Genomic DNA, 13784 nt, shown 5'->3' with positions numbered 1-13784 from the left:
AATCTTTTGTTCTGTGGGTATTTAAGCACTGCTTAACCTCATTCCCTAGTGAGATGTTGACAGATGTCCCCCAGATTCACTTAATAGGGTTTGAAAAATCATGTAATTCATAGTCTGCAAGTTTCATTTCAGTGATTTTCATTGTAAATGCAGAGTTAGGTATCAGAGGCTTATGTAACACACTAAATATTCCCTTTAAACTTTCCTTAACCAGGTAGAAAATCACTGAGAAATTTTAAACATACATGACCTACAGTCAGGGAAGATTTAATTGTTTACTGTCTGTCTTTATAGACAATATATTTATGTGTTCAGAAAATAATGGAAAAAAATGGATGGTAGAATTGGAATAGCCATCTCTCAAAGGAATGCTTATGATCTCAAGTTCAAAGCATTTAGCTTATGACTGGTGTATCATATGGTAAAGTGTGTTTTACTTATATTCTTTTCCACAATTCTCTTCAGTAGGTCTTTACCTATTGCATGAATTAATAATTACAATGCATATTCATTAAGATGTATGTGAAAATAGTTGAGAGAGATAGAAGTCTTACATAGTACCAGAACACTACGGTTACCTTCAGTTTAAACCATTAATATTATAGTGATAATTGTGTTGCATGGTCACCTATGAAATGGTTAGAATTGAACTTATTAGAGAGAATTAAGAGGCATTTCACTAACAAAATCGAGGGATGGAACATAATGACTGCCACAAAAGAAGGATAAATGATAATCTAAAGAACCACCCATATAGCCTAGAAAGAAGGATATATGATAATCTATACATGGTAACAAATTAAAAGTATAAAAGAAAACGTGTTAAACCTGAAACCCTCTCAGTAGGGAACGTAAAAGTTAAGTTTTCAAGAATACCATGAAACTTACCAAAAATAAACCAGAAAAAAATATATGACAACCCATGCTGCCAGGAGAAATAAGAAGCATGCATGAAGCAATTACAAAAATTTTAAAGAACATGCCATATAATTGAAATCAGGCCTAGAATGAATTATTTTGTAATGTTGGTGGCAGTTTAGAAGAATAGTCTTACAAATCAAGCAAATTGTACCATAAGTGCTTTGCACTTGCCCTGCTTTTTTAGTTAAATTTCGTCGTAGGTACTCATCATAGAGTCTCCCTCTCTCCCTCCTTCCCTCTCTCCCTCTCCCCCTCTCTCTCTCTCCCTCTCTCTCCTTCTCTCTCTCCCTCTCTCTCTCTCTCCCTCTTTGCGCTTACTGTGCTTTTTTAGTTAAATTTTGACGTAGGTACTCATCATAGAGTTTCCCTCTCTCTCTCTCTCTCTCTCTCTCTCCCTCTCCCTCTCCCTCTCTCTCTCTCTCTCTCTCTCTCTCTCTCTCTCTCAGAGCAAACCTGAAGCTGAAAAGGATTCTAGTATAGACTAAGCTTAGGATCGAAAGAGATGAGAGATTTTCTCCAGCAGTCCTCTTTCCTCTTAATTGTTGATTTTTTCAAGGATCACAGTACAATCTAACCCTGGAAACAAATGTAAGTTTTGAAGAATGAAAAACTGATTCTCTTTGGGACAGTGTCTGGGTTGTCATTTCTTTTCTTATTTAAAAGATCTTTCTCTTAAGTTATGGTGACCATTTCAAAAATTATGACTCAGGTTGGTGCCAGTGGAGCAATACTATCAGTAGCAAGTGGAGATTTCTAATTGGTAGGTGGGTGGACGCAGACTGAATGAGAGGTTTGCAAGGGTTAAGAGGCATTTTCCTCATCAGAAGCATGGAGTTATAGGTTTCTAAACCCTGGTGATCATAGAGGTTCTTTCAAGGCTTGTAGGGCATTGCTTTGGAGAGATACTGTTTTTTACTCTTCAAAGTTTATATGAAAACCTATTTTGTAACTTAATGCAAATGCTGTGGTTAATTCCCATAAATCTTATTGCTTTATTTGCTGCTCTTATTTCTCTAAAGATTGTTAGTTTATTATGAAATGTTGGACATTCCTGTAATATCCCTTCACATAAATTTGTATCACATTTATGAAAGGCAAACCAAAAGTAAAGATTTTTTGATGTTTAAGCTTTTTATATCTTTAATTTAGAATTGTCATGATCAATCACTAAAACAATATTTTATGATTTTGCATGTATTGTCCTTGTTTGAGTGCAGGAAGTAGCAGACATCATACAGAGACAAGTTGAGAGAGTAGTTTTTCTCTAATGTTTGTCCTCTTCCACAGGAGACTACAGTAGGTGTTGAAAGATGGGTAGGCAGTGTTTTGTTGCTTCTTCGTACCCTCATAACCCATTCTACCCTGGAGCTGGTCTTGGCGCGACTAGAAGAACTAGGTCTGAGTATGGACTATGTACATAATGATTTACCAACAGATGTTGTTCCCACTGAGAAGTCCATTGGACAAGATGCCTCACCATGTAAAGTTGCAGACTCAGCAACTAGTTTCCGAGATCCTCTCAATGTTACCCAGCCAGAAACTCTTCCTCAGATTGCAATGGCCAGGTGATTATCAGTTTTTATAAGGAAATATTAGGAAGATTTTATTTAACTTTATCCAGGCTCTTACTCATTGAGCCTGAGGTCTGTGGCATCCAGCAGTTTGGTTGACCAGTGATTGAATCCAAAAGCCTGGGCCCAGCCCGGGCTATGGGTGTGGTGACCCTTGAAACCAGCTATACTTTTTGAATCACTTAAAACAAAATTTCACCCTTTTGAGTAATATATGTGTGCATTACAACTGTTCTCTGATTAAACATTGCAAGTACTTCAGAAACTTTAACAGATATGTGAAGAGTTTAGACTTTATATTATGGGCAGTATGGTAAACAAAAAGGTGCGTGTCATTGCCTGTGGGCCGAAAACACTGTAGCCATATATAAGGTGTCACACCTCTGATAACAATGAGTGCAAGATTCCTTCTATGTTAGGTCATTTAATGTAAGATATTTTGACAAATGGATGCAGTCACATGATCAGATTTCATTTCAACTTTTTATACCAACAGTATGCCACCTCAAATGATTTGTTCTCTCATGTAATAAACATATACAGTGTGTTTAAACCCATGTTCATATACTGCACATTATGTTAGTGTTTCCATAGGCAGCCATGGTCAGTTGATTCTCTACATAACTAATTCCAACCTTCCTGATTATGTTTTACTTTTTTTAACTAGCAGTAGAATAATTATTTTTTTGCAGGTTTTTGCTGGAAGTTGTCCGTGTTAGTGTGAGTGAGATCAGGAGTGTTCGGCTGACACTGCTGAATAGTGGATTGTCATCAGAAAATGGAAATGGCCAGCATTCCCCAGACATGCTAGTTCATCTGTCTCACCACTTGTTGCTAACCCTTTTGCATCTTACAATCTCAGGTATGATTATGAATCAGTTTTTCATAGCATATATTTATGATTTTTCTGTGTTGTGCTGTTGCTCTCATAGTAGGTGTTTAGATTGAAGAGAGCATTCATAGTAGTAATTTTGTTTTCTGTGAATATCTAAAATACTTTGTAAATGTCTAAGCATGTTCAGCCAAACAGTGGGTTATATATAAAGTCAAAGTAATTTGTTATTTAACTGTGTATGAGAAAAGTACATATTGTGGGACATTGGAGATTGGAGGCACAGAAGACAGAGGTAAGTTGAGGGGAGCTGCAGGCATTTCATTACCCCACCATAGTAAATGTTTCAGCATAAAATGCATCTTTAGAGATTGCGTAACCTCACTTAAGAAAGGATCGCATTCTTGTTTTTCTTGAAGATGATACCCACAGGCTTCTGCTTGTACAGTGCTATAGTAGTGAATCAATTTATTTGGGTTTTTCATATGTTTACTATTTTCTGCGTTATCAAAGTGGTGCCACGAACAGAAGAAGGAAAGGCTTTATTCACTCACATCTCTTCTTTCTCTAACTGTTATGTGTAATGCATGGAAGCCACAGTCCGTATCCTCAACTAGGCCCCACCGACATGGGAGACAACATGAAGGGTGGTGGGGCCTAGTTGTGGATAAAGGGCTCTGGTTTCGATGCATTGTGCATGAAAGCTGGAAAGTGGATGTTAGTGAATGAGGACTCTTTCATTGAAAATGGTGTAGAGGTAATTGCAAATAGATAGATGAATAAATCTTCCTTTCCTTTCATATTTGTTTGTTGTTTTCCGTATCAGCAGGGTAGTGCCAAGAATGAAGTGGGTGTGCTAAAAGGGTTTGGACTTACTGAGAGAATTAATGAGGAGAATTTAACAAAGAGGAAATATTTTGACAGAATTGGAGGGGACAAGGAGAAGGGGGAGACCAAATTGAAGGTGGAAGGATGGAGTGATAAAGATTTTTAATGCTCTGGGCCTGAACTTATAGGAGGGTGGAATGCATGCATGGATAAAGTGGATGGGATTGATTTGGTATACAGGGATGAATGCGCTGTCAGTGGACTAAACCAGAGCATATGAAGCAGCTGCTTGTGGACAGGGGATGTGATTTTGATGCATTACACATGACAGCTAGCGAATGGATGTGAATGATGTCTTTCCTTCATCTGTTCCTGGCATAACCTCACTGGCACGACACCCGAAAAGCAAGTATTAAAGACAGAAAGGACAGATTTACTCATTTAATCATGATTACCCCAGAACCAATTCTCTTTAAAGGCTCTTGCAGTCCAGTGCTGCACTGCTTACAATAGGAGGGAAATGTAGACTCCTTTGGAGTGAGGAGTTCTTTGAAAAGTCTGTAATACTAGTGATACAGCCTTGCCACAGGTGACTTTCAACTTGCAGCATAACCTCTTCTTGATGGAGCTTAGTAAAAGATTTTGAGCTATCAAGACCTGAACATGCAGGAGAGTGAAAAAGGCATGCATTGATTAGAGTGAACTGGAATGATGTAGTACTGGGGTCTACATGCTGTCAGTGGACTGAACCAGGGCATGTGAAACATCTGGGGGAAACCATGGAAAGGTCTGTGGGCCTGGATGTGGATAGGGAGCTGTAGTTTCAGTGCATTATACAAGTATGAATATGTACATGTGTATATGTATATATATATATATGTTTTTTAAACAGTGATCAAGTATAGGGAGCTGTGGTTTTGGTACTTGATTAATGTTTCCCGCATTAGCAAGGTAGCACCAGCAACATTTGAAGAAAGGCCACATCTGTTCACATCCATTCTCTAGTTGTCATGTGTAATGCACGGAAATCACAGCTCCCTATCCACAACCAGGCCCCACAGACCCCAGATGCTTCACATGCCCTGTACCATATCACTCCAAATCACTCTATCTCATGCACACCTTACACCCTTCTGCTTGTTCAGGGCCTCAAGTGCGTAAAACATTTTCCACTTCATCCCTCCATCTCCGTTTCAGTCTCCTCCTTGGTCCATACACTTATGATACATATACTCGCTTTTGTAATCCTCTCATTATGTCCAAAGCATGTCAGCACACCCTCATCAGCTCTCTCAACCTATCTCATACCATCATTTATCACTCCATCAACCCTCCTCACACCGTATATTGTCCTCGGGTATTTCGTTACCAGCAAATTCACCCTCTCATGTACTTCCTCTCCAAAAACCAGTGCCATGCATCCTTACAACACTGCTTGCACAACCAAGCCATCTAACATGCCCATTTTTGCCGTCATCAACAATGACCTCTCTTTCTCCTCAGTGTGCCCAGGACATTAGCCCCCTCACCCACCCTATGGCTCACTTCAGCTTCCATGGTTCCATTCGCTGGCATGTCCACTTCCAGGTATCTAAAACACCCCATTCCTCCAGGTTCTCTCTATTTAATCTCACATTCCAAATATCTGTCTCATTCCACTGCTAAACCTCTACATTTAATCATAACTTTCTACTTTCACACACTCTCCCAAATTCAGACACCACTTTCTGCAGTTTCTAATTTAATTCTACCACCAGTTCCCTTTCATCAGCTAACAGCAGTTGAGTCACTTCCAAGACTTCCCTACCCCCAACAAACTGTATACCTGATCCTCTCTCACCAACCTCTCCATAAACAAATAACAGCCTTGGTGACATCACACACCCCTCCAACAGACCCACCTTCACCAGGAACCACTCACCCTCTTCTCTTCTTTCTTGCACACACTCCTTATCTAAATTATTTCTTTAATTGATGTTAACCACCACTGAGGTGATATATGTGTTCTGAGAATTATGAAAAGACCATTGTGACCAATAAGTCAGCCAATGGGATAATGATATCATGGCTAAGTGAAGCTTGCTGATTAGCATGGGAATATCTGATCAAACTGAAGGTTGCAGATACTTAAAGGTGGTTAACAAGGAGTGAGAGACATAATCCTGACCAAAAAGTAGGGTCTTAGAGGTTTCTAACCCTCAGAGATCATAGAGAATCTCCTACAGTGCATAGGACAATGATCAGGAGTGAAAAGCCACTTTTGTTTTATCTTTGGGAGTAGAGTGTCTTCAAAGAACTTCTCACTCCAAAGGAGTGTCATTTCTCTATTACTGGAAATGGTGCAACCTTAGGCTGCAGGAACCTTTGGAAAGGTCCTGGGTTGGGTAACTCCAGGATTCTTTCATAGACATTGGTCCCAGCTGTACCATCTTCTGTGTTATGTATGACTGACTCGGCAAGATTTTTTCTGAATGCTAATTATGATAGCTTGTGACAAAAGCAATCTGTGTATACCAAAAATTTGTCTATGAATTTAAATGAAGGTGAGAGGAGACAGCACATGAATGTACAGTTACTGTAGCTGTGCTGAGCAAATGTAGAACTATGTTTGCGTAAGTTAAGAAGTTTAGGAATGCCAAAATGTATAATTCTTTGTAAATATTTCAGAGTTAGATATTTTTCATGCTAAAAAGTGCTGAATAGCCATTAGGTTTTAGTTCTATAGATTTCATAGAATCAGTCAGTCAGTCATCTCTGAATCCTTAGAAGTACTTGAAAGCCAAACCATAAAGTAAAACAAAGCCCAATGGCAAAGACTTTATTTTATAGATAAGGCACTTTAGAAATTGTTATAAGAGAAGGACTCATGAATGATTTAGAGTAGAACAGCCATCAAAATCTGTTTAGTTAAGGGCATATTTTCAAACCTGTAATCCAGATGTTGGCTAGGACATTAGATTCAGTAAACATTCTTTGTTCTACAAAATTTTTGGATATGCTGTATGAGATTGCCATGATTTATATGCACTGTAGATTTACAGAAGACAGATATCATTTATACAGTGCATATGTTTAGTGATAGGTGCCCTCCAGTGATAAGCATATGCAGTACTATCATATTGTATTCCTAGGCTAGTACAGTTAGCCCCCAGACATAGAGGCAACTAATAAAGGCTAAATATATCCTTAGGCTCAGTAATTTATATTCTTTTCCTCTGAATCATACTTTATTAAATAAAACTTCACAAGGCATGATTGCTGCATATTGATTAATTTTGGAAAAGAGCCTTAGTTATTATACTTAAGTCTTACAAGTCATTCTTTATGGTATCACTTTCACATGTAAAACTGGCAGAATTACAAAAGCTAAAATCCTGCTCACCATTATATTTGGTAGCTTCACGCCTCATACTTAGTAAGGATTAAGATGTGATGACTCCATCCATTGAAGTTTATAAACCCTCATCAGCTTATCATTGTAAGCTTTCCGAGCTGCTTACCTTGCTGCTGGCCAGCTACCAGTCGAATAGTGTTGATTATCTGCCTGCATTCTTACTTCTACATGCAGCTTGGTTGAAGCTGGAGTGTTGAAAGCAAACATCCCTATTAGCACACTGTTCAGGTATTCTAGAGGAATCAGAAAATTGCTGACATTGAAAATCCTTCTCATCCAGTGATGGACTTGAAGCTGATTTGTACTACCTATGGATAGGTACCTGGTAATGTGAAATATCAGTTCATCCAGCTCCTCAGGAACAGTAAACCTGACAATACCCATCACTTTGCTTCTTTTAATAAAAGTAGTAGGCTATTTAGATTATCCTTTCATTACCAGCTTTTACAAATGAGGCCTCATTTTTTTTTTTTTTTATTTTAGTGAGGTGTTTGACAGGCCCATTTTCACTCTTATTAAGGAGTGACCAAAAGTAGAGGTGTTAACAGCTAGTATTGATTTTGGAAAACAGAAAATACATGTGATAAAGAGCAGAATCTGGACAAGACATGAAAGCTGTTAAGCTCTCTGTATGCCTTTCATACTCAGATACTTAAAGGTATGAAAATATGACTAGCTTAGGTTTCAGAGATATTAATTGCAGATCATAGAAATGAAAAATTAAAAGGGGAGAAACTTTGGGTGTAAAATGTTTTTAAAAATGATTAGATGTAATAATGACAAGATTGCTATTTGTATGCTGTGTAAAATTTTCTATATAAATCGCTCTAATGCCCATGTAATAAGGATGCATCAGTATTACATTACTTTTTCTTGTTGCTCTTAGGTCAATGGAGGGAAGTGATCTTATCTCTGAAAGACATTTGCAGCAGAGAAGCAGAACTAACTGAAGAAATTAGTGATGCTCTGCTCTTTGTATCTGGTTGGTATCCTCCTCTCACACTACTCTGGTGCAAGTTGCTGACATGCCTTGATCTTACCTCCCAGAATTTATGGACGCGTGTGCTTAGAACATGCCAGAGAAAATCTGTCACTAGTGTCAGGTAGGTACATGTGGATCCAGGTCTAAACTTATCATGAAAATGAAAATGGTAGATAGAACCATTAGTCCTAAAGTTTATACCAGTATATTTCATAAAGTTGCAATAAAGTGTATTTAAGTATTCCCTTTTTCCATTTAGTTTACCTCTGTCATCAGAAACAGCATTGCAATAACCTGTATTGGTGCCTATTTCCACTCTCAGTGTAAGGTTTACATCCTCTGATGTACTTTTACAAAGAAGATAAAAAATATTAGTAGATGTGCATTCATTATGTTTTTAGCCTACAATAATCTATATGTCTTTATATCTAATGCTTTGTTTCCCTTGAGAATGGGGGAAGTTGCCACAACAGAAAAGTCGCCACTTTTCTCCAACCTCCCTGGCATGCTCCATCCCTTAAGCATTTTCCTGGGGTCTGCCAAATGTATTCTCTCTGATTCTTGAAATGATTCTTTTCAAGATCCCAGCTCTCTTCCCATCACTCTTTCCCTCTACCTTATTATCATATATTTTCTTCTCCATCCTATCATTGTGCATCCTCTCCACATGGTTTAGTATTTCTGTTGCGTGGAATTTTCTCTTGACAGATTTTGGAGAAGAATTTGCATGAGACACTTTGCTTTGAATGTTGGAAATAGTACATACTGTATAGCATTGGGGAGATGATATTTGTTTTTAAGGTGATTATGCTTTTGATGTAGATTTCAAGCCTCAAAGAAATGAGTTGGTAGAAACAAAATATTCTTTTTGCAGCAGTCCTGTTGTGAGTGAAGCTAGTGGACCATCCAGCTGCCTATCTCTAGAATTTATGAGAAGATGTGGACTTCTTGTGTTCTCTGAATTTGTCGTAAGTTTCAGTTTCTTTTGATGTTTGCTAAAATGTTTTCCATTACTGAGTGTGCATTTCTTGGATTTTAAGTGAAGATGTAATTTTTTGACAAGTAAACCCATTTTATTGAGATTATATGGAGAAAATATTTCTGATTATTGGAAAAATAGATTTTTTTTACTTAACTTTAAAACTGTAGGATAACTTCAGAAATCCCATGCATATATGAAAAAAAAGATCCTTTATGAAATGATAGATGGGCATGCAAAAGTAAAAGGAAATTCACAAAAAAGGTAAAATGACATCCTTTGTGTTGGTCTGGTGTAGTGCTGAGTCAACAAAAGGAGAGAATATATCTTACAAATCACATGTGGTAAGAGAAGGCAATGAGGTCTTTTTTTCTTTCTGTCGAATATGGTATCATACTATTCAGGCATTGCTCGACTCCACCTGCTTGTAGCTAAGCTGCAAATGAAGTCACTTTGGTGAGGCTGTAACATTCTCAGTTGACGAAAGGGAGTACAGTCTCGTTAGGAAACTTCTCATGCCATAGGAGTTCATCATTTTTCTGCTGCTTGAAGCAGCACATTCTTAAAGTTACAAGAGCCTCTTCATAGAACGGTGTTCTTGGGGTTATATGATGATGATAGTCAAACCATTTGTATTTCTTACATTGACACAACATTATTGCTGAATAAAGTGAATATTCTTTTTTCATACATAATCACCATTTCCTGCGTTAGCGAGGTAGCGTTAAGAACATAGGACTGAGCCGAAGAGAGAAAATCCTCACTTGGCCCCCTTCTCTTTTCCTTTTTTTTTTTTGGAAAAGTAAAAACTATATAGAAATATTGCACTATACACATAAAATAATAAGTAGAAGGGGTTGAGTAGCCCATTATTACCAGCTTGTAAACATTCATCAAAAACATTGTGTATTATCCATATTTATGCATTATAGTGCAGGAGGGTGAAAGGCATGCACAGGGCAGAGTGAATTGGAACAGTGGGTTATACAGAGATTGACTTGCTGTCAGTGGACTGAACCAGGGTATGTGAATTGGCCAGTAAGAGAATGGATGTAAGCGACTGTTGCCTTTATCTTTTTCACTTCATCCTTCCATTCTTATTTTAGTCTCCCCATTCTCCTTGTTCCCTCCACTTCTGATACATGTATCGGGGCCCAAAGATGCAGGAGGGTGAAAGACATGCATGGGATAGAGTGAATTATAGTGATGCAATATACAAGAGTCAATGTTGTGTCAGTAGACACAGGACATGTGAAGCAGCCAGTGTAAATCAAGGAAAGGTGTGTGGAGCCTGGTTGTGGATATGGAGCTGTAGTTTCGGTGCATTACACATAACAGTAACAAAATGAATGTGAGTGAATGCTGACTTTCTTCTTAGTTACTGGAGCTACCTCACATATGCAAGAAAAGTGTGATCAAGTACGTCTTAATATAATTTCCATAAATCACCTAAATAATGATTAAAATATAGAGAGAAATATGGAGAGATTTGGAGCTTTAGAGAGAATGAGTGAACAGAGGTTAATGGCAATCAAGGATAAAGAAAAAAGGAATCAATAAGTGGGTGGCAGCTGTCAGCTGACACATTGTTTATGTGTCCACACCAGATGGGATGCTGGCACTACTTTTTGGGTTGGGGGAGGATCAGCAAAATGCATGGGATAAACAAAGTATTTTTTGATAACTGTGGACTATATCCAAATTCCAGAGTGAGAAATAACATCATATATTACTGTAGTCCTAAATTGTAGTCAAAGGATTGACTAAAATTTATATTCTGCAAGTATCACTTTTTCTTTAATACTGGGGCCCTACTGTTGTAGGCATGTTTTACATTTAGGATTGTGCTTTTATGGGTTTATTCACACCCAAAGATGTTGCTTGATTACCATGACAGTTTACTTAAATGAAATCTAATTTTCTAAGGTACGGCACATGCAGGAAGGAGAGTGGTTAACTTGGCTTGTGGTGCAACACATAAGTGATGTTGTTATTCTTCATATAGAACCACCTATAAATACACTGATTCAGTCTATCCATGGATCACCAGCAGCCTCAGCCCTTCTGATTCAAGCCATCCATGCTCGATGTGAATATGTCCAAAAGGTAAAGGATCTAAGTTTCATAGGTTTTCCATATCTTTCATCATAGGTAATATACTTTTCCCCTTTCACCCCATTTTACATATTTGTATTTCCTGTTGCAAACAAGTGGCACTTGTATAACCTATTCAGTAGTCAGCCCATCATTAAAAATTCTTTAGCAGATATACAAAACAGTGATGCTAGGTTTTTGGATCCAGAAAAAAAGAAATTAAGGTTGGTACTATTTGGAATGTTTAAGGGAGATTTTGTTAATTCTTCTGAGTTTGGATATCATATAAGTTGAAGGGAAATGCAGAGCTCTAAAAAGTGTCTTAGAATGCATACAAGTATCTTAATTCTTTGAAAAGATATTAATCATGATGCATTATGAATTTATCCCTGGGGATAGGGGAGAAAGAATACTTCCCACGTATTCCCTGCGTGTCGTAGAAGGCGACTAAAAGGGGAGGGAGTGGGGAGCTGGAAATCCTCCCCTCTTGTTTTTTTTTTTAATTTTCCAAAAGAAGGAACAGAGAAGGGGGCCAGGTGAGGATATTCCCTCAGAGGCCCAGTCCTCTGTTCTTAACGCTACCTTGCTAACGCGGGAAATGGCGAATAGTTTGAAAGAAAGAAAAAGCATTATGAATTGATATAAAAAAGACAAATTTATTTGTTTTTAATGAGTAAGTTGGAAAAACTTGCATTAACATGTAAGAGTAATGGATAATGGATATAACAGTGAAAGAAAAGCTAGAATAACTTGAAATAGTTACCACCAGAACACAAGATAACCAAGACAGTCATTCAGTAACCCTTCCTTACAGAAGCCATGTTATCTTGCCACAAGGTACAAAGCGGTATAGTTTTTAACCCCTTAACAACAAAGCCCAAAATGTATAGGGAGCCCCATAACAGGGATATATCAAAAAATTCCAAAAATTTTTATGCCTATATAGATAATGTAGGGAGTGGCAAAAAGATAAGAAAAAATAAAGAAAAGTAAAGAAAAACAAAAATTTAGGCACACTTACGATGCTGTACAGATGATTAAGTATGCACATCAGCCAGTGGTGTGCTGTCAGGGTATCAATACTAACTTGACATTATAATTATATCATCACAATAGTGTTTTGTCACCAACATGCTTATTTACATAGCTTGCATGTGTAAGTTTCTTCATTTTACAATGATTACTTCAGACTGTTGGAGACTTTGTGACATGATGTCCAGTGAATACTAGATACGTTTTACACTAAATGTTTCATTATGCACTGTAGAGTGTTTACATATGACTTATTTACATAATTTTCAGATGATAGCTTATATTTCAGAAGTGTACATTATTCATAGTTTTATGTTTAGTATTGTTGATTCACTGCACAATGGCTTAGGCCTTTTACTTGTAGAATATTCCACTCTAATTTCCTCCATATCACAAACAAGATCTTTTTTTGTATGATGATTGAAATCGTGTTCAAAATCCACCAAATCAATATCATCATCATTAGTCACTATCTCTATATCTCTAATCCCTGTTCCCTTCAGGAACTCCCTCAAGAGGATGGCCATGGCAAAGAGCCTCACCCTTAACAGGGCACTGGCAAAGGGCAATTCTAGCACAGTGTTTCCAGAGGCTTCTGCCTAATTTTCCTTCTGACTACTTCTACCTGATTTTCTTGCCTATCTGATGCTCCCATCTAATGTTCCTCTGCACTACTTTTACCTAATGTTTCTACCTAATGCTCCTGTCTTAACCATTGCTTTCACCATTTTGTCAAAAGACAGGTAAGCCCATAAAACTCACTGCAGGAAAATCCAGTTGCAAAGTATGAGTTGTGTGAGTTAAGTGTTGTCAAGTGTTACATGTGACAGGGAGAGACTGAATGTTTGTGGACAGAATGCAAGCATTCAACATGGTGATGCAGAAAGAAAAGACAGCTACCTGGGTCAGATAAGTGCAACTTAACAGCCATTGATGTGCTGACTCACTGCACAGCCGTCACTAACCCTGTAGTTACCCATGCAATTAGTATTGGTAAGACACCTCTCTGGTTGGTGACTTCCACCAGCTACTCCCTACTGTCATCATTAGTGCCCCAGAGACAATCAGAAGCGACAATGCACTTTCCTCCCGCTGACCCAACTTCACTTGGAACCACTAACTTTCCTTTTTACCTACTTTCACACAAGCCA

General features: G+C 37.9%; 1 protein-coding gene across 2 annotated transcripts in view; it reads left to right on the top strand.

Moving 5' to 3' along the window:
* Window positions 1–13784, top strand: part of htt (huntingtin) — a 133184-nt gene that overhangs the window by 77298 nt on the left and 42102 nt on the right. For both annotated transcript variants that reach the window (XM_071693678.1, XM_071693679.1), the window contains exons 31-35: window positions 2209–2486; window positions 3185–3354; window positions 8433–8649; window positions 9403–9496; window positions 11434–11613. In XM_071693678.1, coding sequence (XP_071549779.1) covers window positions 2209–2486; window positions 3185–3354; window positions 8433–8649; window positions 9403–9496; window positions 11434–11613 — 939 coding nt within the window. The remainder of the gene's footprint in view (window positions 1–2208; window positions 2487–3184; window positions 3355–8432; window positions 8650–9402; window positions 9497–11433; window positions 11614–13784) is intronic.

The sequence above is a fragment of the Panulirus ornatus genome, chromosome 56 (genome assembly GCF_036320965.1).
Source record: "Panulirus ornatus isolate Po-2019 chromosome 56, ASM3632096v1, whole genome shotgun sequence".
Taxonomy (NCBI): Eukaryota; Metazoa; Arthropoda; class Malacostraca; order Decapoda; family Palinuridae; genus Panulirus; species Panulirus ornatus.
The sequence above is the reverse complement of the archived record's forward strand: the minus strand, read 5'-3'. Positions and strand labels throughout refer to the sequence as shown.